General features: G+C 41.0%; 1 protein-coding gene across 5 annotated transcripts in view; it reads left to right on the top strand.

Moving 5' to 3' along the window:
• The window catches only part of FGD5 (FYVE, RhoGEF and PH domain containing 5), a 157,308-nt gene extending 132,223 nt beyond the window's left edge, over positions 1-25,085 (top strand). For 2 of the 5 annotated variants that reach the window (XM_048490925.1, XM_048490923.1), the window contains exons 13-21: positions 7,513-7,596; positions 10,416-10,495; positions 14,587-14,686; positions 16,379-16,516; positions 17,470-17,572; positions 18,490-18,646; positions 22,524-22,652; positions 23,184-23,332; positions 24,280-25,085. In XM_048490925.1, coding sequence (XP_048346882.1) covers positions 7,513-7,596; positions 10,416-10,495; positions 14,587-14,686; positions 16,379-16,516; positions 17,470-17,572; positions 18,490-18,646; positions 22,524-22,652; positions 23,184-23,332; positions 24,280-24,341 — 1,002 coding nt within the window. In that variant the 3' untranslated portion in view covers positions 24,342-25,085. The remainder of the gene's footprint in view (positions 1-7,512; positions 7,597-10,415; positions 10,496-14,586; positions 14,687-16,378; positions 16,517-17,469; positions 17,573-18,489; positions 18,647-22,523; positions 22,653-23,183; positions 23,333-24,279) is intronic. The other 3 variants (XM_048490924.1, XM_048490926.1, XM_048490927.1) reach the window with 3 other exon arrangements.

The following is a 25,085-nucleotide window of genomic DNA, read 5'->3' as shown; positions in this document are numbered from 1 at the left end:
AGCAAGAAGACACTGTAAGGTTTGCTATGGAAGTTGCAATCTGGATAGCTATACCCAATCTGCATAATAAGTGAAAGATATTACGTAGGAAGTCCATGTCGGTTTTAGGCAGACATCAGGCTGTGGCTACAATGGCATTTCCTTGGTGGTGGTATTTGGTATGGGACTGACACAGACTGAATAAATATGTTTACTAGGAATAGTCCCACTGAATTCATAGGGACTTACTTGTTTTCAAGTATGCTTTGGACTGAAGCCCAAAAGACATTTCAACATCTTTTGAAGTCAGTACCTTTCCAAACTTTTTTGTTCGTTTCACAGTAAATGTGCAGTTGTTATTTGTTTCAGATTCATTTCAGACTCATATCAGATGATTTGTATACAGATCACAGGTCATTTCGTACATCTGAATTGGTCCTTTAGAGAGAGGGGGTGGGGGGAAAGGGAGGCTAGGCAGGGTTGGCCCTAGTTAGTATTTGGATGGGAAACCATCAAGGAATACCAGAGACAAGCAAGCCACCTGTGAACATCTCTTGTCTTGAAAACCATACAGGGTTGCCATAAGTCAGCTGCAACTTGATGGCACTTTCCACCACTGTATATGTATCTCTCTATATAAAAATCTATCAGTGCGTTTTTCTGCTGACAGGTAATCTCCCAAACTACTGGACCGATTGCTTTGAAATTTTCACACAACGTCGCATTCGCGTGCGGCCAGGTTTCCATACTGTTTCCACACCTCTTGTTGTGTACATGTCACAACTGTGCCAGTTATTGTGTACATGCCACACCTGTGACAGTTGAAACCACAGTTCTGTTCCGACACAGCGCCATCTGCTGGCCATCAAAGCAACACCCTCTGATACAAGGAAAACAACCATGCCTTCCTTGAAAACCGCTGCCATCTGGAGTGAAAAAGATGGGGCCCACCATCTGGACATGGCCCACCCACCCTAGCGGAGGAAGGGGAAGGTGAGGGAGGGTCCGGGGGTTTGCTGGACCAAACACTCTAAAATTTGAACACAACGTAGCTCATGCCTCCCAGCATGTTTTAAGCTAGGTAATTCGCCTGCAAGGGAAGGGAGTGAAAGAGGCAGGGTCTGCCACCTGGACATGGCCCACCCACCCAAGCAGAGGAAGGGGAACGTTAGGGAAGGATGGGGCGGGTTGCCATGCAAGGAAATGGGAGAGGGGGAGGGAAGTGAGGAGCCCCTTGCCCCTCCCCTCCCTTGCAAGCATTGTGCAATGACACATGTTCGAATCGTTCACTTCCCCTTTTCTTTCTTTTCCACTTCACCAAACTGAGCCACAGCAATGCGTGGCCGGGCCTGCTAGTGTGTATGTATATGTGTATGTGTGTATGTATATATATATGTATATATATGTGTGTGTGTGTGTGTGTGTGTATTGTGTGTGTGTGTGTGTGTGTGTGTGTGTGTGTGTGTGTGTGTGTGTGTGTGTGTGGGTATATATATATATTTGTCTGTGTATATGTGTGTTTTGTAGCTAGAGAGCTCAGCAACTTTAGCCACTTTAAAATGAATTCCCTCTTTCATCACCCTTTGTCCTTTTCCATTTAAAGCCAGGGGGCAGAAAAATGGCTTTTCATATGTGCATGTTTCCTTACTTCCTCTGAGTTTTTGAGAAAGAGTAGAGCTGTTCATATAAATAAGTAAAATGAACGTATGCTGTTGCAGAAATCGCTTTGCAGTTGAGACAAGTGAACCCAGGTGCAGTCATATTACAGAGTGGCTGGCACAGTTGACTGTCTTATACATGTCAGTGAGATTGCCGAATGTGGTGTTTGCTGACAGTGATTCAGTGTGCTTGTTCCTGGAAACCAATTACTGTGTGTGTGGAGTTGAAGTCTCATTTGAAAGAATGGCAATTTGCTGGCTCTGGTACACATACTCTCTCTCTCTCCTTCTCACTGTAAGTTCCTATTCTGGATTCTTCTTTCCATTCACGTTTCTTCTTGGGACTTTCTTCAAGCCAGATATTACCTCTTCACTCATACACTTCAGGATTTTTGTGCAAAGACTGTTTTCTGATGGGCAATCTGGGCATGGAAGGCTGCCATCTTCTGGAAGTCTATGTTATATCAACTGTAGACATTAATAATGGAAACAAGTGGGACTTCAGCAGAAATTATATTTAGAACTTGCTTTTGCATGTCCACTAAACTTTTTTGCACCCACTGAATTTAGTGGTATTTAGCAAAAGTCAGTCTTGTAAATGAGAGAATTGTCTCACAAGGCTTTTGGGCTAATGGGCATCGGTATGTTGGTATCAAATGATACTGAGTTTTTTGTCCTGACTGTAATGCAAAATAAAAATTTGGTGTAACATTGGTGTAATCTGGTGTAACTCAGTTGAACTAACTCAGTTTGCTCTGTACTGCTGCCTACTTTGTTTAGGGAACCCAAACTCTTCCTTTTGACCACTTTACCTCTCTTTGCCTTGTTGAGGTGCCAAATGCCTCCTTGTGACTGCTCACCATGAGACTTGTACTTAATAATAAAACCGGGACTCTTTTTACCATCTCTCTCAGTTTTGGAAGGTGAGGTCCTTTGGGTAAAAGGTACAGTCACTGAGAATTCTGTCCCAATTGGATAGAAATCAGAGACTATACAACAAGAAACGTGTTGTCTGTAGAAACCAATATAGATCTAATAACTAACAAAGATACTTACTAATGAAATTAAAAAGAATAGCTTTATGTTGCATATACTGTAACATATACACAAAACATGGTTAAAATGGAATCACCAGCATAGAGAACTTGGTGAAGTTGGTGGACACCCTTTTTGGCTGATGTGTTGGTGATATACAGGAGAACTCCACTCCTACTGAAACGAGATAGCTGATATGAATCTTGTATAGCTTTGGTCCTGGCCTCAGCAAATCCCACCCATACTGTTCTGTAGATACCATGGATAGCCTCTGCATTATTAGTATTACCATCCTCCATTCTGGCAAATTGTGCGTTAATCTGAATTTCAGAATAGCAAATCATGGCTGTCGAGAAGTTACAAGAGACTGTAGGCACATTTCCTTAAATGTAAAGACAAAACAGATGGGAAATAACTGTAATGGGCAATTAACAAACAAAACCATCATTAATGTTTAATAAAACAGAGGGATACTAATCACTGCTGCCATAGCAACAGTGTACACTTGGGCGGCTTCCTTAATCATCACCAACTATAGAATGTCTGGGGCTTTATGAAAATATTTCATATATATATAATAAACAGAATTTGTAGCCAAAGATGCTGCAGTGCATGCTGGGAAGAGCCTGACAATGCTTTACATGAGCTAATTTTGGGATTGGCAGGGTGTCCTTCATTAGCTGTCTTTTCTGTGACCTGAAATGACCCCAAACTACGTGTCTACATTGAGAAGCAAAGAAAGAACCTAACCTCTCCTATAATTAAGTAAGCCAAATGTTCAAGGGATGCTTAAGCTCAGTTCTTAAAATATTCATAATCTTTTTCAAAATCTTTTTAAAAAACACTTATTAGGTGAAATTCATTTCAGTGGAACACTTTCTTTTCTTTTTAATTTGCTGAGGTTTTTTCAGTTCCAAATTTCATGAGGCTGTAATGTATTTGTCTCCATGGGTATGTTTTGTCCTTGTTAAACTGGGATTTATAATGAGATCTGGACGATGCGGGAGGGTCACTGTGATAATTAGATTTATGTTGGGAGAGCCAGTAATTTATGGAGCAATAAGTAAATGATTCAAAACTTTCTGGACAAGCCATTTGTCATCTCATTGTACTGTTGCTGAAACTGGAAAAGTAAATATTTGCCCTTTGAAAGGGTAAACCCCCTCCCACCTCCCAATTTCTTTGTGTTACTGTAATCTTTGTGCTCTAGTAAGAGTATGGAGTGGTTGGAGTAGTGTCTAATATGGACAGGGACTCTCACGAAAATGCACAGAAGACTTGAGGCAATCATACACTACAATGATCTCCAGCTCTATCCTAATATTCTTGTAAATGTATTGAGTGCATGCTTTTCATATGGTTCCAAGTACTCTCATTTAAAGGACTGATCCGCATGTTACATAGTCAGAAAAGCTTCCTAAAAGTCCGGGAACAATTGCTGGTCAGCACTGGCAGTATTCAGAAATGGATTCCTGACAAATCGAAACAGAGGATAGCCATAGTTGATTGTGTACAACTTTTGACAAAAAGAATTAGAATAAATAATATACTGCCAAGACTGTGTCAAGAACAGTGAAACATTACAATTTAGATGCAGTTATCTGCTAAATAGTGGGTTACAATACTGAGAATTAAAATACTAAGGACTTTTTTGTGTAGGGTTTTTTTTTTCATCAGTGCAGGCCCAGTGGTGGGATCCAAAAATTTTAATAACAGGTTCCGATGGTGGTGGGATTCAAACAGTGGCGCCACCACACACACGCACCTCCAGTCCCTATTGGGCAGGGAGGTTGCTTTAGTAACCCCTTCTCGGCACTCAGAAAAAATGAGTAACCACTTCTAGAGAAGTGGTGAGAACTGGTTGGATCCCACCTCTGTGCTGGCCCTTTATTGCTTGGGTTTATTTGCTGATTTTTGTGCTTTCCATTTTCACTTCAGGTTTTGTTGTCCCTACTCCTTTTCCAGTACATTGCCCAATGTTTTTTTCTGGAAGTTGATTTTGAGTTGGCTTTTTCTTATGCAGATTCCGCATGGACCAAAAACAGTGGTGTGAAAATGGTGTGAAAATGGTTTAAAAGGATATAAAATGGTTTAAAAGGGTTTACACCATTTTCACACTGCTGTTTTTGGGGCAATGCGGAATCAGCCTTAGTGTATGTTTCTCTCAGGTTTTTTTTTTGTTCCAGCCACCCACAACCCTCTTTTTAATTATTTGACTGTCATCAACATTAAACTTCTCCCTATGCCCCTGGACAAATTATTTCCATTCTTTTAAAAAAGCCCTAAAATAGAGATATAGTGCTGTAATGTTACAATGATAGTTTAGGCAGGTTCTCTGAACTTCCAGCTTTCATTTTTAAAAAGTCTCTGGCTTCTTCTTTCATGGAGATATAAAGGAAAAGGCATATATCCAGGAGGATAGCTGAGATTTCAGAGAACGTGCCTGTAATATCATTGTAACACTACAACATCCTGTTGTTATTTAAGGCCATTTTAAAAAAATAAGGAATGGTGTTCTGACATCGCCAGTAATGACACCAATTATGACAGCACCCTTCCTGGAAAATCCTCATTATTTAACCCAAATGCAGAAGAAAATAAACTGACTCCACAATTGAAAAAAATGCCCAAGGAGCATAGGTGCTGAAGAACTCTATCCTAACCAATTCCAATGCTTGTATATCAATTCCCAAAAAAATCAGGAATAACTCCAGTGTGCGGAAAAGAGCAAAAATATACAAGCTGTTATATAATATCCATAGATTGCAGTTCAGTAGTCCAGCAGCTGTTGATTCCATGGCTGTGTAGAAGGCCCACTCAGGTAGCCTGGTGCATCGAGTGGGCTCAACTACATGTTACACTTAGCTGCAGAGATTGCTTTATTAGGGATGGGAGGAGACAAAGGGAAACTTTTGGATACCCATATTCCTGGCATATAAAATTGGGAAAAAATTAAAATCAACGTGACAATCATAATGTGTAGTTGAGCCCTCGATCAAGAGCAAAACCAGAACTGATACTGAAGGGGCTGAGTTGTCTTCTAGCTGCTGATCTCTGTGACTGTCAGCTCTCAAAAACTGTAGGAGCATTCATTATTTAGAACTTAAAAAGAAGACATATCTATGGCAGTTTTGGGGATCTCATGGCCACACTCACATTCTGGCAATCCATGATCACATTTTGTGAAGTACCGTTTTCATTTTAAAAGGCAGGTTGGATTTAAAAGGGGGGTTGGATTGGGGCTACTGGTTGTAGGGGAGTTAATCCTTTCTGCTTTCCATTATGTTTTCCTGGTTCTCATTAACTCCCTCTTTTAGAAAGACAGTCTTTTCCATTATAGCATCATGAGAAAGTTTATTTTTCTTTTTTAAAAGAAAATCTTCCTCACAGATCATTCCAAATCCCACTCTTGCCAGCTGCTTGTTGTTAGCAGAAATCAGGATATGCCACACAATGCAACCCTCAAAAACTGGCGACTTATAGAAAATATTACATCTTGCTCAACTAGGATTACCAACTTTTAAGCAGCTCCTTCCAGCTGTCTCTATCATATCAGTTTGATCTGAAGCAGTCGTGAGGTGATGTAGTACTCTGCAATGAAAAGCTTCAGTGGCCCATTTCTGCACGTTCAGCCCCGTTAAAGGGACTGGACTTTTTCCCCCTGGTGAGTCGGCAAGGCTGTGCTCAACAGCTGTCTTAATTAAGGTGTTGCTGTACAGTATTCCCCAGGAGCTACTTGAAAGGCTAAATTTGTGCTTGTTTTAATTAGGATTGATTAGACACTGCAGTGCTGTGTTAGCTCTGAGGGAGGGGGAGCACACAGCTGATCAAGAAAATCCTCAAAATGCCACAGACCTTTGAGGGGAAGGGAGTTGCATCACACTCTTGAGATTTTTTTTCCCCCTTTGGCAACTCCATTTGCTGACAGTTGATAACATGGATGACAACTCCACTCAGAAGTCCCATTTATTCAGCAGGGGCTTTGTCCCAGGGAAGTGTTCTTAGGAGTGCAACCATAGTGTGCTTGACACAAAATGTTAACATAATAAATATATGAGATACTTTAGTATGTAGTATTTGTTATGAAGACAGACTCATTAATAATTATGAATGGTGGTGTCCTAGCTAAACAAGCAGGCTTCCTACTTGACCCTAAAACTCATGGTTCTTAAGATCAAAGGTGACATATCAAATGGGCACAACCTTAGGCCTTATGAATCAATGTGTTTATTTATTAAAACATTTATATCCCTCCTTTCCTTATGGTTCAGGGTCAAGGCCCTTCAGCTATAGAATCCAAGGACAGTTTACATACACACCCTACAAGTCACTGAAGCTGCCATGCAACAACCCAACTACATGCACAAATTCACCTACTCACATTTATTTAACAACTCAGGAAAGCCAAAATCATAACCTGAGATTTGGAGTTGGATTTTTTCTTTAGAGAGCCAGTGTAGCATAATGCTTAAGAGCAGTGGACTCTGATCTGGAGAATCAGGTTTGACTCCCCACTCCTCCATATTAATGGCAGACTCTTATCTGGTGAGCTGGATTTGTTTCCCTGCTTCTCCAAGTGAAGCCTGCTGGGTGACCTCAGGCTGGTCACAGTTCTTTAGAACTCTCTCAACCCCACCTGCCTCACAAGGTGTCTGTTGTGGAGCAAGAAGAGAAAGAAGTTTGTAGGCTGCCTTGAGTTTCTTTACAGGAAAGAAAGGTGGGATATAAATCCAAACTCTTCTTCTAGTAACAGCCCAGCCCATTGTACTTAGTTCTGAACCTAGACTGTGACTTGTCAGGCATACTGAAAATAACTGACCTTATCTTCCTCTTTGTGCAGATGAATGATGTTCTTCTGTATACGTATCCTCAGAAGGATGGCAAGTATCGGCTGAAAAATACCTTGAATGTATCTGGCATGAGGGTAATGCTAAACCCTTTATTTTGTTCACAATTAAATACGGTTAGCTGGAAATCTACTATGATTGTGTGTTGCTTTACTTCTCTTCTTTTTTATTAGTCAGGAAGGAACAGTGGGATTCAGTCTCCCATGTACCCTTGTTTAGTTCTAGATACTAAAGAGGCCAAACTGTATGCGTAGCTTGTACATGATGAGAAGCATTAAGCAAACATATGCATGAATTCCTAAGAGGCTGGTCATGAATAATGTGAACTAAAATCAGATTTCCCATTCGATCAGGATTCTCAGTGGCCTTCATTGTAGACAATAAGAGCTGGTTGGAAGGTTTAGGGGAATCACAATACCTGACCTGGTTAGCTTAGGCTAGCCCAATCTCATCGTATCTCAAAAAAAAAACTAAGCAGGGTTGGCCCAGGTTAGTATTTGCATGGGAGACTACTAAGGAAGTCCAGGGTCACTATGCAGAGGTAGACAATGGCAAACTACCTAGTTTGCCGTTGTCTACCTCTGCATAGTGACCCTGGACTTCCTTAGTAGTCTCCCATGCAAATACTAACCAGGGACAACTCTGCTTCGTTTTTTTTTAAAAGATATATCTTGCCTTGAAAACCCGGATGGTTTCACCATAAGTCAGTTGTGATTTGATGACAAAAAAAAAGAGCCACAAAGCAATTGAACAATTTGCATTGGTTATTAGATGATCTTCCTATTGTTTTCTTTGGTTTACACTGTATAATCTGTCTTGAGTCTCAGTAAGAAAAGGACAGATTATAAATGAAGATGGTCATGACAATGATCAACTGTAGCTCATTGGACTTGGCAATAGAAGAAGAAATAATCTTCAGCAGAAGAGATAAAAGCGAATCATCATATACATTCTTCCTCAGCATTTCCTTCTTCTACAACAAAGGATTTTCTATATTACTGGTAGAGCATCTGCCTTGCATGAAGGCCCCAGGTTCAATCCCAGTCCTTGACCTAGAGTTCAAAAGATCAGGTATCACATGATGGGAATGTCCTCTATTCTGGATAGCTGTTGCCAGTCTGAGTAGACAGTACTTATATTGATAGGCCAGTGGTCTGACTTAATAGATAAGGCAGCTTCATTCTTTTATTTGTGAATGTATATATTTTGCTTGCACTGTTTATTGCTTTGGGAACCATGATAGTAATTCGGTGATCTAAAAATACAGCTAGTAATAATTCCAAGCAATGTAAGATGTAATGATTTTTTAAAAAAATTACGTGAATATTATCCTTCCATTAAACGATGTAGCCTTATTCCCTTTTCTCCTTCTTCCGCTTAAATTTTTTTTGTTGTAAGGGATTCAAAACAAAGAATGAGACTGTTGTTGAGAAATGAAATGACTGATTTTGAACAATATTTTGGGAAATATTAAGCTTAAAGAAGAAGCAAAATGTTTATGGTACGTACCATTGAATTGTCGAGGGCTTTCATGGCTAGAATCAAGTGGCTATCATGGGTTTTCTGGACTGTGTGACATAGTCTGGTCGTTTTAGCTCCTAACGTTTTGTGCCACAGAACTGTGACATGCCTCTGAAGATGTCAGCCATGTCAGGAGCTGAAACTACCAGACCACAGCCACACAGTCCAGAAAATCCACAACAGCCAGGTTATGGTATCAGTTCAGTCAATTCTCAGCAAAGCATTGATTGTTGCTTATCTAAGCTGTACTGAATGGGTTGAGATCTGTAATGATCACAATTTTGAGGGGAAAATTGAATGTAAATCCCAGTTTTGCCATAAACTCAACTTGCTTTGTGGTCTTGGGCAAGTCCATTAGTTTCATTTCCCCATTGATAGAACTAAAATAGTAACGATCTACCTATAGGGGTTATTGTGATGATTAAGAAGATAATTATCCAAGCCCCAACAGAGAATCTTATCTGAGAAGTATAAAAACATGTTTATTGTTCATCCTACAAAGTGAATATAAAATAGCAACTTAGGGTACAATTAACGCATGTAATTAAAAAAGCCATGGGACTCATAGTTGGATTTACTACCACAGACTAACATGATGACTACTCTTCCAGATTTTGTGTTTAAGGTTTCCTTGATACTACAGTGCAATTGGTCCCACACTGCTACCAATCTATTATCTATTCCATTTTTAGCAGAACTTTCCTCAAAGGAGCTCAAGAGTGGCAAATATAGTTCTCTTCTCCTCACAGCAATTCTTAAAAGTAAACTATGCTGAGAAACGGCAACTGGCCCACCAATTTACTTCATGACTAAGTCGGGATTTACCACAAGATCTCGAACCATTGCGCCACACTGGTTCGTATCACTGCAGCATATATATAGCAATTTATATGTGCTTCCAGAGTGCCAGTGTGGTAGATTGTTAATCTGGCACCAGGGAGGCCCCAGTTCAAATCCCCTCTTGTTGTAAAACTTACTGGTGACTTTGGGATAGTCACAATCCGCCTAATTTACTTAACAGTGTTGTAGTGGGGTTAAGATGGAGGAGAAAAGAACTATACATGCCAACATGAGCTTTTTTGAATAAGGTCAGGATTAAAACACATGTGATAAAATATTCATTGCGTAGTTAACGTACTTAACATACGACGAGTAACACCCACCACCTTGAGAAGTCCATTGTTTGTTTATTATGTAAACTCACAAGGAAGTCCATGTGTGTGGGTGGAAATGTGGATACCTTCTCAGGTGTGGTGTGGGAGCAATTGCAGAGGCATTGTAGGTGCATGAAAAGGACAGGTAAAAGTTTTTTCCATACTCAGAGCATCCATTGATGCTTACTGCTTTTCTTTACTCAAATGCCATTTCCTTTTAGGTTAGTCGTGTCATGACTGAGAAAGCCCAGAATGCCCTGAAGATTGAATATGCTGAAAATTGCCTAACCCTATCAGCAAGGTAAGTAACATCATACAACCATTTTCTCTATTTTAGGCTGGATGTCTAGACCACTTCAGTGGCTCTTTGAGATTAAATTGGTATCTTACTATCTTTAAACTCCATTTTACATCCATAGTGTGTGACAACTAATTACTGGATGTCTGGCTTTAAAGAAGGTATTTGTTTTAAATGCTAGGCTCAGAAGACATAGTTTCTTCAGCAGTTACCGTGAGCCAAAGGATTCCGCTTTGAAACAGAGACAGAAGGATAGAAAAATCTGTTTCTACTAGCCACACAGCCTGTTCTGTGGTCTGTTCTTACTTTCTCCCTGACACTTTTTGCCCACTTCACTTCTTACATCTTTAAGTGTCAAATGATGTTGTGAGGTGACTGAAAAGCTAATTAAAAGTAATGCGCCAGTTTGGCACCCTATATTTAAAGGTATTTTATAGCTTGTGAATAATAGAAAAAAGATTACAAATGTTATATTTAGTACAATATGGATCTCTGTTTCTACAGAACTTCCTTAAAGTCCCGTTCATACAGGCTCCACTTTGGCTTCTGAAAGCAAATGGATTTTTTTGAAAGATTTTACAATCTTGAAAGATAAAATATTGTCCTCCCACAGTTAATGAAGCTTTCATGTAGGTTTTCTAAAAACGGCTCTGCTTCAGTTGTCTGTTACTGTTGTTGCATTTTACCCTAAAAGTGTGCAAAACATTAAACAAAAATTTTTGTTTGCCTTCAGAACCCAAAGCAGGTTAAATAGTGATAGCTACACCTGCACTGTATCCTGAACTATCTTTTGGTATGCTTGACTGTTCTCTTTGGGTTATCACCTTCCCCCTTTCTTTATTTACATGGTGATTCTGAAAGAAATTACATTCTAGCAGGCTGTAGCGGTGCCTGGTTATGTTATCAAAGTGACCAGCACTCTAGGGAATTCTTGCAAAGTAGAAATGGGTAAGGAGCAAACTTTGCAATTAAATGCTTTAAATGAATCTTGCAAAAGTAATTGACTGGCTGTAGGGCTTCACAAATTATTATCATTAGAAATGACTTTTAAAGAATTATATTACTCTGGGATATGGGAAAGCTATCAGTAAGTAGAGATGCCTGTGTATTTGCCAATTGTTCACCTTCTCGTCCTTGTTACTTAGCGGCCTGGCAGCAGATTAGGTCTTATGCAGAATAAGCATTATTGTGCTTAAGCTAAATAACAAAGAGCTGTGGAATCCTAAAGACTAACACATTTATTACAGTGCAAGCTTTGGTGAGCCAGAGCTATTTTGTCAGATGCGTCTGGCATGCATTTAACAAAGCAGACGCTGGTTTACGAAGCAGACACTAGCTTACAAAAGCTGATGCCACAATAAATTTGTTAGTCTTTAGGAGGCCATAAGACTTTTTTGTTGTTTTGGCTACAGCAGATGAACATTGGTTGCTTCTCCGTGTTGCAACCAGACTTTAGATAATCCAGCAAGTTATCCAATTCGTAAAATTATCAGGCTGCAGAAAGGCTACTATTTTATCTTTTCCTGGCTGCTCCCATGCTAACCTGATGTTCCCTGTTGCCTGCTGTGGTATAGTAGCAGTCTGGTGTTGTGTTTCCAATTAGCCTAAACACCTTATTAAAACAAACAACCTGTCCCAATGAACAATAGACGGGGGTGTTAGAGCAGTAGCTGGGAAAGGGAGAAAATCCTCTTCTTTCCCGAGGAAGCCCATAGTTGTGAATGACTTATGTCACTCTTTTCAGTGGTGTAAGTTTGAGCCGCAAAAAGATTTTCCTGCTGAATCTCCACTAAAGTCAGCTCCTCCCCCTCTCAGGAACATCCCTGGAACACCCTCTTCCACATTTTTGATTATCAGTACAAACCTGCCTGTCTTAAGCTGTTCCATCTCTACCCTAAAAGTGAGTTATTTACATGGCAGAGATCAGTGGCAGTTAACAAAGCAGAAACTATATTTTATCTGTACATTTAAGAAATATGATAACCTGTAATCCAATTGTTTACTGGCAAGTAAAAAGGTCTCCCTTTATGGACGCGTGATCCCTGATTGGCTGTCATTGCTAAACCTACTTGGAAATGCCCTGTTGACTTGCATGTCCACTCTTCCCTCTTAGTCAAAGACAAATCTAGGTTATGTGGAATAAAGTTGAACAATTAAAATTGCTTTTATGCTACTTGTTAACTTTCTGGGTAATGCTACTATTTTGTGCCGCACAATCATCCAAAATTCACACATACGTCACAAGAAAGTCATCGATACAATAGAAATGTAAGGTACTGATCACTTCGTGTTGCAGCTAGTGTGTGGTTTTTGGACAAGTACTTCATCTGATCCTCCTGATTCTCCATATGCAGTAGTGATACCAGTTCCACCACTTTTCCACCTTCACCTACATTTCTTTTAGATTCTTCTTCCCGGTTCCCTTTCCTTCTCTTTACAGCACAAGTGACAACTTTTGCCACTTTTTAAAATTACTCACTCAATTACTCTTTGTGCGACAGTTCCTGCCCCTTGTAGCTTTTGTCCATGAAGGTTCCAAGATCCCTGACATGGCCCTTTTAGTGGTCAAAAGAGACTCCACCCTCCTTTTTAACAGCTGAAAACTTGGTTGGATCCACCTCTTAGTGACTCTAAGTGAACACAGCTAGTAAATGAGAAGTTAAAACGTATTGCCAATGTTTATGTATACATTCTAAAACTCCAGCAAGCCTTTTGCTGTGGCATGTAAAATTCACTGCCAACTGTTTTTCTGACTGGGTCCCCGTGGCTTCATCATCTGTATGACAAGCTGAAATTCAGCCACTGAAGCTTTCCCCAGCATATTTGTGGCAGTGTTAGGAACAAGTTTTGCTTGTTAGCTTGTGCTTTGGACTCATAAAGACACAGGCGTCCTGCCAGAAGAACATGTTTGCAATTCTAATCTCGGGAGTTTCGTGCAATACCCATCCTGAGAACAGGGACTAGAGGGCAGAAAGTTGAGTTAGTTTTTGCGACGTGAAGAGTAAATAACTCTGGAAGTCCAGGCCGTAAGGTGATACACAGTATCTTACCTCATTGTGCCCCTGTCCTGGGCTGCCTTTTCCACAGCAGGGCCATTGACTTTTATAGTGGCTGGTGTTTTTCACAGTAAAGTGCTCACCGGCAGGGATGTGGGAATTTCGACATCAGCCAAGGATCATTGATCAGCTCCTTGCTTTTCTCCTGCAATGGAGAAATTAGTCTCTCGGGTCTTGTTTGGTATCCTTCTAAAGGACAGGGTGAAAGGCTGTCACCACTAATATATGTTGTTGTTGTTAAAAGGAAGTTAGAAGCCAGAAATCTTCTGTGTTGAAAACCAATGGAAATGACAGCAAATTCAACAGTGACAGTGGGTCCTTGAAATAATGAACATAACCATGATAAGACATAATGGGCACACCCCCTCATTGACTTGTAGAACGTATTGCTGGATGATGTGTTGATGGCATCTGGCTTGGATGGATTGAAACGTAGGTTGATGAATGGAGAATGGGCCTAAAAGTAGCTATTAGGCATGATGCCTGAATAGGATATCTAGAGCCAGAAGCAGAAGGCCTCTGATTGTCACAGATTAGGGAGCTAGTCTGCTGCTCTGTTTCCTCTGGCATCAGTCTGGTTACCATTACAAACAGGTTGCTAATGTAGAGGAACTGTTGGTCTGGCCCAGCATGAGATAACTTAACAGAATGGCTGCAGAAAAGGTATCTGAAACAGATTTCTTTCAAAAGGCATTTGGTGGAAGGCAGAGGCGTAGCAAGGGGGGAAAGTGGCTGCTGGTGCATCCTCTGCCCCCGTCCCACCCTGACGCCCCCACCACTCCCCTGCCATGCCCCCACAGGGGCGCACACCGGGTGCGTCGCGCACCCCCCCTGCCCCCTTTGAGCTATGCTTCTAGTGGAAGGAAAATGGTTTTGGTAAATTTGACTGTCTCTATTTGCATACTGTTCTTAATTTTACTCATGTTACATTGGTGTCCTTGCAAACTGTTATCCGCCTTAAGTCTAAGGAGAAAAAGCAAGATGTAAATATTTTAAATAAATCATCTTTGACCAGGGCTGCTGCATTTCTCTCCACAGCTCCTGCTTTGAAAGGGATGAGTGGTACAGCTGTATCAGCAGAAGCATTCCAGATGACTACAGGGCTCACAATGCAGCTGCTTTTCACAACAGTGTGGAAGTAAGAGCAGGTTCCAACAGAATTTGTGGGCCTAGTTGAGTAGGCATAAAAAAGAGTCCCTGATGGCCAAGCATTTAGATTAGTTTCATGTAAATCAGCTTGCCAAGCCTAGATGACAAAGGTCAGCAGGGGCACCTGTGTTTAATATTCAGCCTGCTAAGGTTGTTGCTGGAATTTTAAATACTTTCCAGTTCTGTTTTTATGCAGTGATCTATAGAGAGGTCTCCAGGTGCATTGCTAGGATGGGGATGGCATTTTTCCGTCTTTTATTTCTCCTGAAAACATTTTCATTTATTAATTGGAGCTGCATGCATTGATCCATAGAAGGTGGTGGATGGATAATCACATCTTAAGGCAAGACTATCTGGCATTTGGGGGAACTCTTATAATTTTTTACCCTTTAGATGCTGTTGGCGTGGAAACTGTTTTGCGAGTATGTAAAGTACAAACAACATATTCTGCACAGGCATTCATTTTCCAGGCAGAATCATCTGAATGCATCTTGTGGTTCACTTGAAAGGGCACTATACATTTGCTTAGAAATCTGTGTGTGTGTGTGCGCGCATGCGCATGCAAGCATACACACATGCAGAATTTGGTAAGAATCTACAGTGATCATCTGGGTTGGAATTGCAAAGGAAATGTGGGACAAAAAACTAGATGCCATCCTTGTGGTTATGATTTTAAAATGACATGGTACCACAATCAGACACTGTGGCAGGCTGAGGGCTCCCCCCCATCAAGTGCATCCCCCATAGCTATTTCAGCACTGGGCGGGGGAAGAGTGTCACATTGTGGGCTTGATCAGGACTGGGCTCTCGTGGCATTTTAAAGTCACTGTAAAATGTCCAGGGTGCCCTTGTGTGACTATGCGATGCTGTCATGTCTAGTTTGACCCTGAGTTTGGTGGCTTCTGCATAGATTTAAAAAACAAAAATATGTCCCTAAAGCAGTGGTGGCGAACCTATGGCACGGGTGCCAGAGGTGGCATTCAGAGCCCTCTCTGTGGGCATGCACAAACAGAGTCCCCCCCCCCCCCCACACACACATCTAGGCTGGCCTGGGCTGCTGGGCTTGATTATTAGCATTAAACCTAAGACCTAGTTTTTGGGAAGCAGTGTAGGCAACCCTGTTAAACGCTGTTAAACCTCACTGATTTCATGCAAAGAACTAAAGCGCGATCCTTTACCTGGGAGTAAGCTCGGTTGCTGGCAATGGGGCTTGCTTCTGAGTAAACCCTCCTAGGGTCGTGATTCACCCATTGGAAGAGTTGCACAGTTGCTTCAAAGCAAAGCCACTGACTACCACCACGTTTACTCCCAAAGTATGCACGCCTCGGAGCCAACCGTTTTTTCTAAACTAAAACCTCAGTATTCAGGTTAAATGCTGTGTTGGCACTTTGTGATAAATAAGTAGGTTTGGGATTGCAATTTGGGCACTCGGTCTCGAAAAGGTTCACTATCACTGTCCTAAAGCATGATGTAATGATAATTCAAGGTTGCTACACTCATGGAAGTTCTCATATGTAGATAAGACTTGCGTGCATGTTTCTATGTTGAGTGATAACATGATGAAGGACGGCACTGAATCCCATTCAGCTTATCCACCACAAGGTTCTTCAGATGATGCGTTGTTTCTATTACATGGCAAAGCTTCGAATAAATGAATATAATGCTGCATTTTTGTTTTAAGCTTAGGGAAAGACTGGGGATGTCCTTGGGTGAGAGACCCCCAACTTTGGTGCCTGTGTCTCACGTCATGATGTGCATGAACTGTGGCTGTGACTTCAAGCTGACATTGAGGCGCCATCATTGCCATGCATGTGGGAAGGTAACTGTTTTACATGATCACGGGATATTTTCAGACTGCTTAATAATTATCATTTTTCTCTGTAAGGCCTCTTTATCACACCAGAGGAATTTAGTGAGTGGGATGGGAATTATTTTCACCAGTAAAGGATTCTGTAAGAACTGTGCAATAAGCATTAAAGTAACTGAATCACCACAGGGATGGTGAGTGCAGATCACATTTGTGCCCTCAGTGCAGAAAGCCTTGCACCAGGGGTCCATAGGAGTTCATCTGTGCTTCAGTACTGGTGCTGTCTTATTATAAATTATTATAGAACACAGTAGGCTGGAAACCAGTTTGTTACTTGTCATGATAAGGTTGGACAATAGAAATCAGGTGCATAGTAGGAAGTGAAAATGGCCCTGGAGTCAGCCAAACAGAGCTACCCATACAGTGCTACATGCTACACTGCATGGGTCACTGAGCTCTGGTAGGACATACTCATTGCCTCCTCCCAAAAAAATGGTGGTAGTTCCTCCCTTGAGGAAGCAATTGATGAGCTGGCACCAATTATAAATTCCTGTTGAAAGGTCCAGTCCAAGGATCCAGTGGGGTTCTGGAAGCATTGCTAAGGTTTGGCTCAGTTTGCTTCTCTCCATCAATAGACCTCTTTGGCAACTGCCCACCAAGTCATTTCTCTGAAGTTTAAATGGCCAGTCCACTGCTGATCCCAAATGATGTAATCAAGAAAGAGATTTAAAGGGACTTCATTTAATCCATGTCAACCTCTTTGTTGAGTCCTGCAAGGATTTTTTTTTTTGCAGTATACCTGTTCTGGCATATTGTATACATTGACTGGGGTGTGGTTAGATAGTCTTCCTGTCATGTGAGGTAGAGTTAGCCTGAATGTCCTTTAGCCTCTTCCAACACTGACTCAGTTATTGCTAAAGTTAGGTTACAGCAGAATGTATCGTTTGGGTTTTGTGTTCTTGCAGATCGTGTGCCGAAACTGTTCAAGAAACAAGTATGCTCTGAAGTACCTCAAAGACCGACTAGCAAAAGTTTGTGATGGCTGCTATGCAGAACTGAAGAGGAGAGGTGAGTCCTCTGTGCCTCTGGACTGTGAGCCATCAGAATTCATGCCTGCCCTCAGGATTCTCTAGAAGCTGCAGTGCTGGAGTAGACGGATAACCTCCCTTTAACTGACACTCAGCTAAACTATATGTTATGTTTTTTTAATTAGTTGGGCCCAGATTCCACAGACCCAACTCACTGTCCCTGCAGCTGCACAGCCGCTGCAAGGAATGGCATTTTAGGTTGGGACCACTGTATCAGAGGAGGAGGGGCTCCTGCCTTTGACACGGCATCTTTTTTCTGAGCCGAAGTGGCCCAGGGAGAGTTATTTGCCCCGTTTTGGTGCTGCACATGAAGAAATCATAGGATGAAATTTGGCCTTCTGCTGCTATCAATGTTCTATACTTTCTGGAGTATACTCTGTCCTCATCAGATTGTGTTTGTGGAATGAAGGAGGCCCATAGCTACTAGGGCCATATGGGGCAATGCCACCTTGCTGATCCCCCTCTCTGAATTCCCAAATTTATTTTTAAAAAATAATTAAGTCACTTTTTTGTGGCGATATAAGGGAAGATGTGCTAACCAAAGCACTTGATGGATTCTTGCATGTCTGCTTTTGGTAACTACTGCACGTGTAAATGGGAGATGAAAATCTAGCACCAGCAACAGAATTATATTTTGCGTTTAGTCATTTCTGGAGAGTCCCAAAAGCAGAGATCCCTACTATGTTGTCCTGTGTAGTTTTCATTACTGGGACAGGTTCCTTGGAGAGGTAGCATAGACGTTTTCTAGATAAATAAATAGTCACGGGAGGGGGTCAGCCACTCTACCATTCGATGTAGAGATAGTAGTAAGAAAGTGTTTTGAGACTGGATGAGATCCTTGCATATGAGATGGAGTGCCAAACAATCTTTGTTCTCTTTCCATCTCCACCCTTGCAGAGCGGCCAATGAGTGTGAGCTTCCCTACCAGTTCATCCAGGTTTTCAGGCAGTGCCTTCTCTTCTGTCTTCCATAATATCCACTACTCATCCTTCAAAAGACAAAAGAAAATCCCTTCAGCTCTTTTGGAGGTAGGACCAAGGATGCCTGCAAAAAGGCAAGGCAACTAAAGGACTGTGTACTAAACTGCTGTTCAGCCTGTAAGACATAGGCCCCTTCTGCACATGCAGAATAATGCACTTTCTATCTACTTTCACAATTATTTGCAAGTGAATTTTGCTATTTCGCACAGCAAAAGCCAACTGCAAAGTACATTGAAAGTGGACTGAAAATGCATTATTCTGCGTGTGCAGAAGGGGCCCTACTTAGGAACCTGCTCTGTAAGCCTCTTATGTCATGACCTCTGACAAATTCTTGTACTAAGGGGTAACTTTGGATTTAAACCCCGCATGGTTTTTACAGGGTAATATAATTTCTCAAATTTCCATCTGAAAATGACGGTGAAAAAATTAACATATTGGTTCAAAATATGATTTCTATGCTGAAATAGGGGCTTTTTCACACACCCCATCCACCGTGATATAATTGCTTACCTGACCCAATACCACTATTTCTTCTTTTTATGACAACTGAGATTTTAATTAAAATGCATTGTTGACCAGGGAAGTGACAGAATTTGTGTATTCTGAAACAAACAGTGACTTCAGTTTTGGTTTGATTATTAGATTCCTGATAGATCATTCTGGCCAATCAAATGTATTCCCCTTGCTAGTGCTCCTGCCTGACTTAAAAAATCTTATTCAAAGGTATGGTTCAGGCATAGTATGATTTAATTTGTGAAACCAAAATTCAGTTGCCTGAATTGCCTGGTTGCCTGGGCTTCCTCAAACCCAGCCGGGAGGTGGAGGGAGCTCCTTATTTGGGCAATGACATCAGGGGGAGACACTGCCCAAATAAGGAGCTCCCTCCACTTCCTGGCTAGGTTTGAGGAAGCCCAGCCAGCTGGAAGGTGGAGGGAGCTCCTTATTTGGGCAATGACATCAGGGGGAGTCACTGTCCAAATAAGAAGCTCCCTCCACCTCCCGGCTTATACGCAAGTCAATACGTTTTCCCAGGTTTTGGTAGTAAAATTAGGTGGCTCGGCTTATACACGAATTGGCTTATACACGAGCACATATGGTACAAATAAGCGTAAAAACTATTCAGTCAATCAACAATTATTTAACTTCATTTTCGTCTACTCTTCTCGCTGAGACCCAATTCAGATTACAAATACTCATAAAACTATTCAGTCAGTCAACAAGAGCATTGCAAAGTATGATAAAAACATTTTAATCTAAAAGCAGGTTCCTGGTAAAACAGAATAATGTAGTGAGGCTTGACAAACTACAAGTATGAGAAGACTATTCAGTCAGTCAGCAAGCTAAGTACAAACTATGCTAAAACTGTTCAGGCTTAACAGCACAGATTTTAAAACAAAACTATGCACTCGATTCAGTTGCCAGGTTGCCTGCTATAGTGCGAGTCTTTTCAGAATTCCAGTATTTTATCCACTCTTGCTTCTGTTGCAGGAAATGTGGTGAAAATTGGGGCACCTCCCAGTGTCAAGTTGATTTTCACTGGAAGTGATACAGCACACTGTTGCAATGCTGGCGTGCCATTTCCCACCCCTTAAATTCTCTCAGAGGTTGCTGGCTGAAGCCCGGCAACCTGAGAACAGGTCTATTATTCAAGAATTAGAAAACAACACAAGCAAACAAAAGTCTAAGGCAACAAAGCAATTGGTGTAGATAAAATGTATCCCTTATTTAAAACAATTCAGTGTAATAGCAAAATTTCTTAATAAAACAAAATAAGGCAGTGGGACTGGGACTGAAAAATAAAATCATCAGTGTAGGAAAAGATTATCTCTTAGAGCGGTCACCTCCTGAACTGATCTATTAAACTATAGCTCCTCTCCCTTTATAAGAGTGCCCTCCTGGACCTTTTTGTTTTACACATTCTGTGAAATGTTAGAAGTGGTGTTTTCCTGGTAATCGGAATGGTTGATAGCTGATTTTATTTGTTTGCAAGATGTCACCATAAACAATGGACAAAGTTGCATTCATATATGTAGTCAAAACAGAACATAAAGAGCCCTCCTGAATCAGACTAAAGATTCACCTAGTTCAAGCATGCTGTTTCCAATAATGGCCAACTGCCTTCATGAAATCCACAAGCCGTGTATGAAGGCAGCAGAAAGAGACCATTCACATTACCTCTGAACATAGGGATGTCATGGCTGGAGATATACACATCCTCCATGAAACCTTAGCCCATGTCTTGTACCTCGTCTTAATTTTTGTGTTCTGCTTACAAAACCAGTAAAGCAAAACGAAATTTTCAGCAGCTCTTATTCCTTTTTAAAACCATTAGGGGGCAGCATGTACCTACTGAATTTGACCAAGAGCGCTCTGACTCCAGAACGTTGTGCGGGAATGAATTTGTCAGTCTTCAAGATGTTTACTGGACTCCTGTTTGACAGTGTTATCAAATTCCTTCTGTAATGAAGCCTTGTTCCTTAAGCCTTCCATGTCACTTTCTATATGTTCTGTTACAGTTACAATATACTATGTACAGTTACAATATACCTTATTGTTTTATTGTAATGATCACAGGAGTTCAAAATTGCTGGGGCGGGGGGGGGGGGAGTGTAGCATTTTAATAGCATGATCCAACTGCAATCTTAAGCAGCTAAGCAAAAGTGGGATCTTGGTCTGTCGAATCAAAACTATGCATCAGTTTCTCCATTGGAGAACAGTACCTCTTACTATAATGGAGGGAAGTGCCAACAAGTCACCTGATGCTGTCGGGCTTTCAAAATAAGAGACTTTCAGAGGTGGTCTGTCATTGCCAGCCTCGGTGTGGGTTGAGATAATTCTGAGAGAACCCAGCAGGCTTCATGTGGAAGACTGAAGAATTGAACCTGGTTGTCCAGATTAGAGTCTCCTGCTGTTAAGCACTACACCCCACTGGTTCCTCACTATAGTACTAACAGTTTAAAGAGTATATTCTGGTATATTTTTGCAGTTATCTCACCAGCTTCTTTGGTAGCAATTATAGCAAATTAGGACACACTTGCATGCCAAGACTAGGTCATATCTATGTTCATCAGTTTGAAAATATGGAAGAATGAGATTTGAATCCAGGAATGCAGCAAGGGGGGAAAGCACCCGGTGCACTGGTGCATCCTCCACCTCCGCCACGCCCCTGTCTTCCCCCGCCCACCCCTGGAACACCCCAGAACACCCCCCACACACCCCTGAAATGCCCTCACCACCCCCCCTCAGGGGCACGTGCCCGGTGCATCACCCCGCCCCCTTGGAGCTACACTTCTGTTTGAATCCCCATTTTGTTCTAGAAGTTTGCATGTTGACTTTGGCTGAGTCATGCATTCTCACCCTAACCAACCTCACAGGATGGTTGTTATAAGTATAAAGTGAAATGAGACTGATGTGATGTAGGCTGCTTTGGATCCTCACTGTAGAGAAAAACAGGGTATAAATATTAAATAAATATAAATGAATGAATAAGCTCATTACATGGCTGAAATTGTGCTTTAAAAGGATGTTGGGAAAAGATGCTTTCTTGGTTCTGCCAGCCACTCATATGTTTTGTCCAGTGGGACTTTCTTCTAAATAAATGTGCATGGAATTCCAATACAGTTCAAGGAAGTGATCTTGTGTGGCATCCTGGCATATAATCAGAGAAAAGTCACACATCAATTTGCTCCTTGTGCCAATTCATGCAAGTAGACTGGGTAAATAAAAAATCTGGGTTATGTTCTTAGATGGTGCAAAGACTCTATGCAAATGAATGTTTTAACTATTACATCTCTCTATTTATAGGCATGTTTTTGCTTAAGCTACATATAAAAATTGGTAATTTTAATTAAATTAGAAGTTTACAGAGAGTTGGGGGGACAAGATATTTGAAATTGCCTTGATTGACATTAACCGCCACTAAGGCATTTCCTGGTGTTCTTCCATTTATAGGTGTCAGCCTCTGGAGAGGGTTCTTCTATCAGTGGTTATCTCAGTAGATGCAAGAGGGGGAAAAGACACTGGAAGAAGCTATGGTTTGTCATCAAAGGCAAAGTGCTCTACACCTACACAGCAAATGAGGTAAGGTCCAGAAGATGAGAGAGAATTTTCAGGATATTCTCAGACATGACCTCACATACGAATTATATTTGGTGCTCCAATCAGTTCTGGCGATAGCCTTCCACGCTCATTTCCTCCCTGAAACTAAGGCAATTTGTAAATATCCAGTGTGCCATCAAGCTAAAGTTTTGTTTATGTTTCACTAACAGCCAGAAAATCCATGATCAGCCACTGGAATCCTTATCATGGATTCATGTAACAAAAACAGGCTCTATTTAGCTATCACAATAAACCTTGGATCCAGGGGTGTGTTTCTTTAGGAGAAAGGATTTCAACTAGGGGTGCGCAGCAACCAACAAACCTTGGTTTGCTACGCAATCTGTATTCAGACATCACAATCAATCAGAATTTAAGCAAACTGTGGTTAACAAACCATGATTTGTTATAATGCCTGACTGCAGCCGGGATCTCCGCACCATCCTTACCATGAGTGGACATCTCTGTGCTTAGTATTCTCTCTTAAGCCCATTTCCCCTTCTGCACCGATTTTAGGATAAAGTCGCCACAGAGAGTTTGCCTTTGCTGGGTTTCACAATTGTCCCAGAAAAGGAAGACAGAAATATGGATGCAGTTTTCCATCTTTACCACAAGCAAACTCTGTTTTATAGCTTCCGAGCAGAAGATAACAATTCCGCACAGAGGTACTGAGTGTTGATCTGCCCATGATAACATACTAACCAGTGGGGGTGGGGGGAGTGTCTGCAGTGCTTCTCACTCCGCTAACTTATGCTTGCTTCCTTTTGATCCTCTTTGAATGCTGCTCAGTTAAGTCTTTACTCTTGCACAGACCCTTATTAGTGCCAATTTTAATGCCAACAATTTAGTACACAAAAATAGAGGCTTGGATTTATATCTGCTTCACCGTGTGAAAAGATCTGGGGTGGTTTATAGAGGTAAATACGTTTCTGGTGCAGTGACTGGGAATTCTTTGACATAAGCACACCATGTTTCGTAAGGCAAATGCACTTTCCACTTTGCAGTCTTATAGTCACTTTCGTTATTACTATCTGAGCATCTGTGGAAATAGAAATGTAGGTGCATATGTTGCTCCTCTACCAACCCATGAATTCTTCATTTCAGAGCTGAACAGCTCAATCCTATGTATGTTTAGTTGGAACATAACTGTGCATAGGATTTCAACTGGCCATATGAGTTGGAAAATTATGTGCATGTATGAATCATCCAACCATATTTCTAGAGATAAAGGCACAGGAATAATGTGAACAGGTGATTGAAAATATGCCTTGTTTGTGGTTTATTGTTTTAAATAGAGGTAAATATATTGGAAACTCAGAATAGACAGGAAGACAGGAAGAAGGCTAAAATGTGGTGGAACTGATTGATATTACTGTTTGTATGCATAAACACACAGTTCACTACTTCCACCAGCTTTCACAATATTCTTTGTTATGAGTAACAAAGAAGGAAAATTTCTTAACTGTTGCACAGTTGATGGAGATCTAATGATTAAAAAAGAATCATTCTTCCACAATTCCTAGCACTGCTGCAGTTCTCTGGCATCAGAGTGACAGTTTTATGTGTATTTGCATATAAGTATACAATAACACTTTCTGATCTTTTTTTAAAGGTGGATTAAAGCCATGGAGGAAGCATCTGTATTATAGCAGTTATCATCCAAGTGGACTTTAAATGAATACCTTTATATTTGCAGCAAAACTCCTTGTACTGGAAGAAACAGTGTATACCCCAACCTGGATATAATGTGTCCAAGACTATTCCCCCCCCCCCCTTTGTTCATTCCTCCAACTTGCTTCCTTAGAAGTGGAGATTTTAAAATAAGGAGTATTTATGGCCCTTTTTCTATCTGTGTGATGTCATCCTTCACTGTATACTCCAATATAATACATTTCCATCCTATTTTCAAGACATAGAATGTATGATTGTTTCTGAACTTATAAAATATGCTTGACTTGTTGCATCTGGCTCAACTCCACTTACCTGTTACAAGTCCCATCAACTCTTAATTTGTTTTTGTGCCATCCATGAAAGTGAAATACAACATCATACATTTTATTAAAACTCAGCTTCTTTTCTTCTCATCTAAAAGCTCAGGACTGACATAACTACCAGTCCCTTTACAATGCCAGTGTGAAATTGCAGCAGGCTCACTGGGAATGCTATCACTGAAAGTATGTGAACATCCTCCATCCGCCAGTGTTTGGTAACAAGAGCCCAGGACAGTAATTCAGCACAAACTTACTGAAATTGATGGTAAGAGTTTCCCTGCTTACCAGCGTTAACAGTGCATTGCCAACCCAAACCCAAGTGAAAATTACATCAGTCTCCAGTCCAAAGGATATTAATTTATTGTAAGCCTTTACCTAGTTTGTTTGTTTGTTTTACCTAGTAGCATTAAACTATTTTAATAGCTGA

Source organism: Sphaerodactylus townsendi, linkage group LG03, assembly GCF_021028975.2.
Source record: "Sphaerodactylus townsendi isolate TG3544 linkage group LG03, MPM_Stown_v2.3, whole genome shotgun sequence".
Taxonomy (NCBI): Eukaryota; Metazoa; Chordata; class Lepidosauria; order Squamata; family Sphaerodactylidae; genus Sphaerodactylus; species Sphaerodactylus townsendi.
The sequence above is the reverse complement of the archived record's forward strand: the minus strand, read 5'-3'. Positions and strand labels throughout refer to the sequence as shown.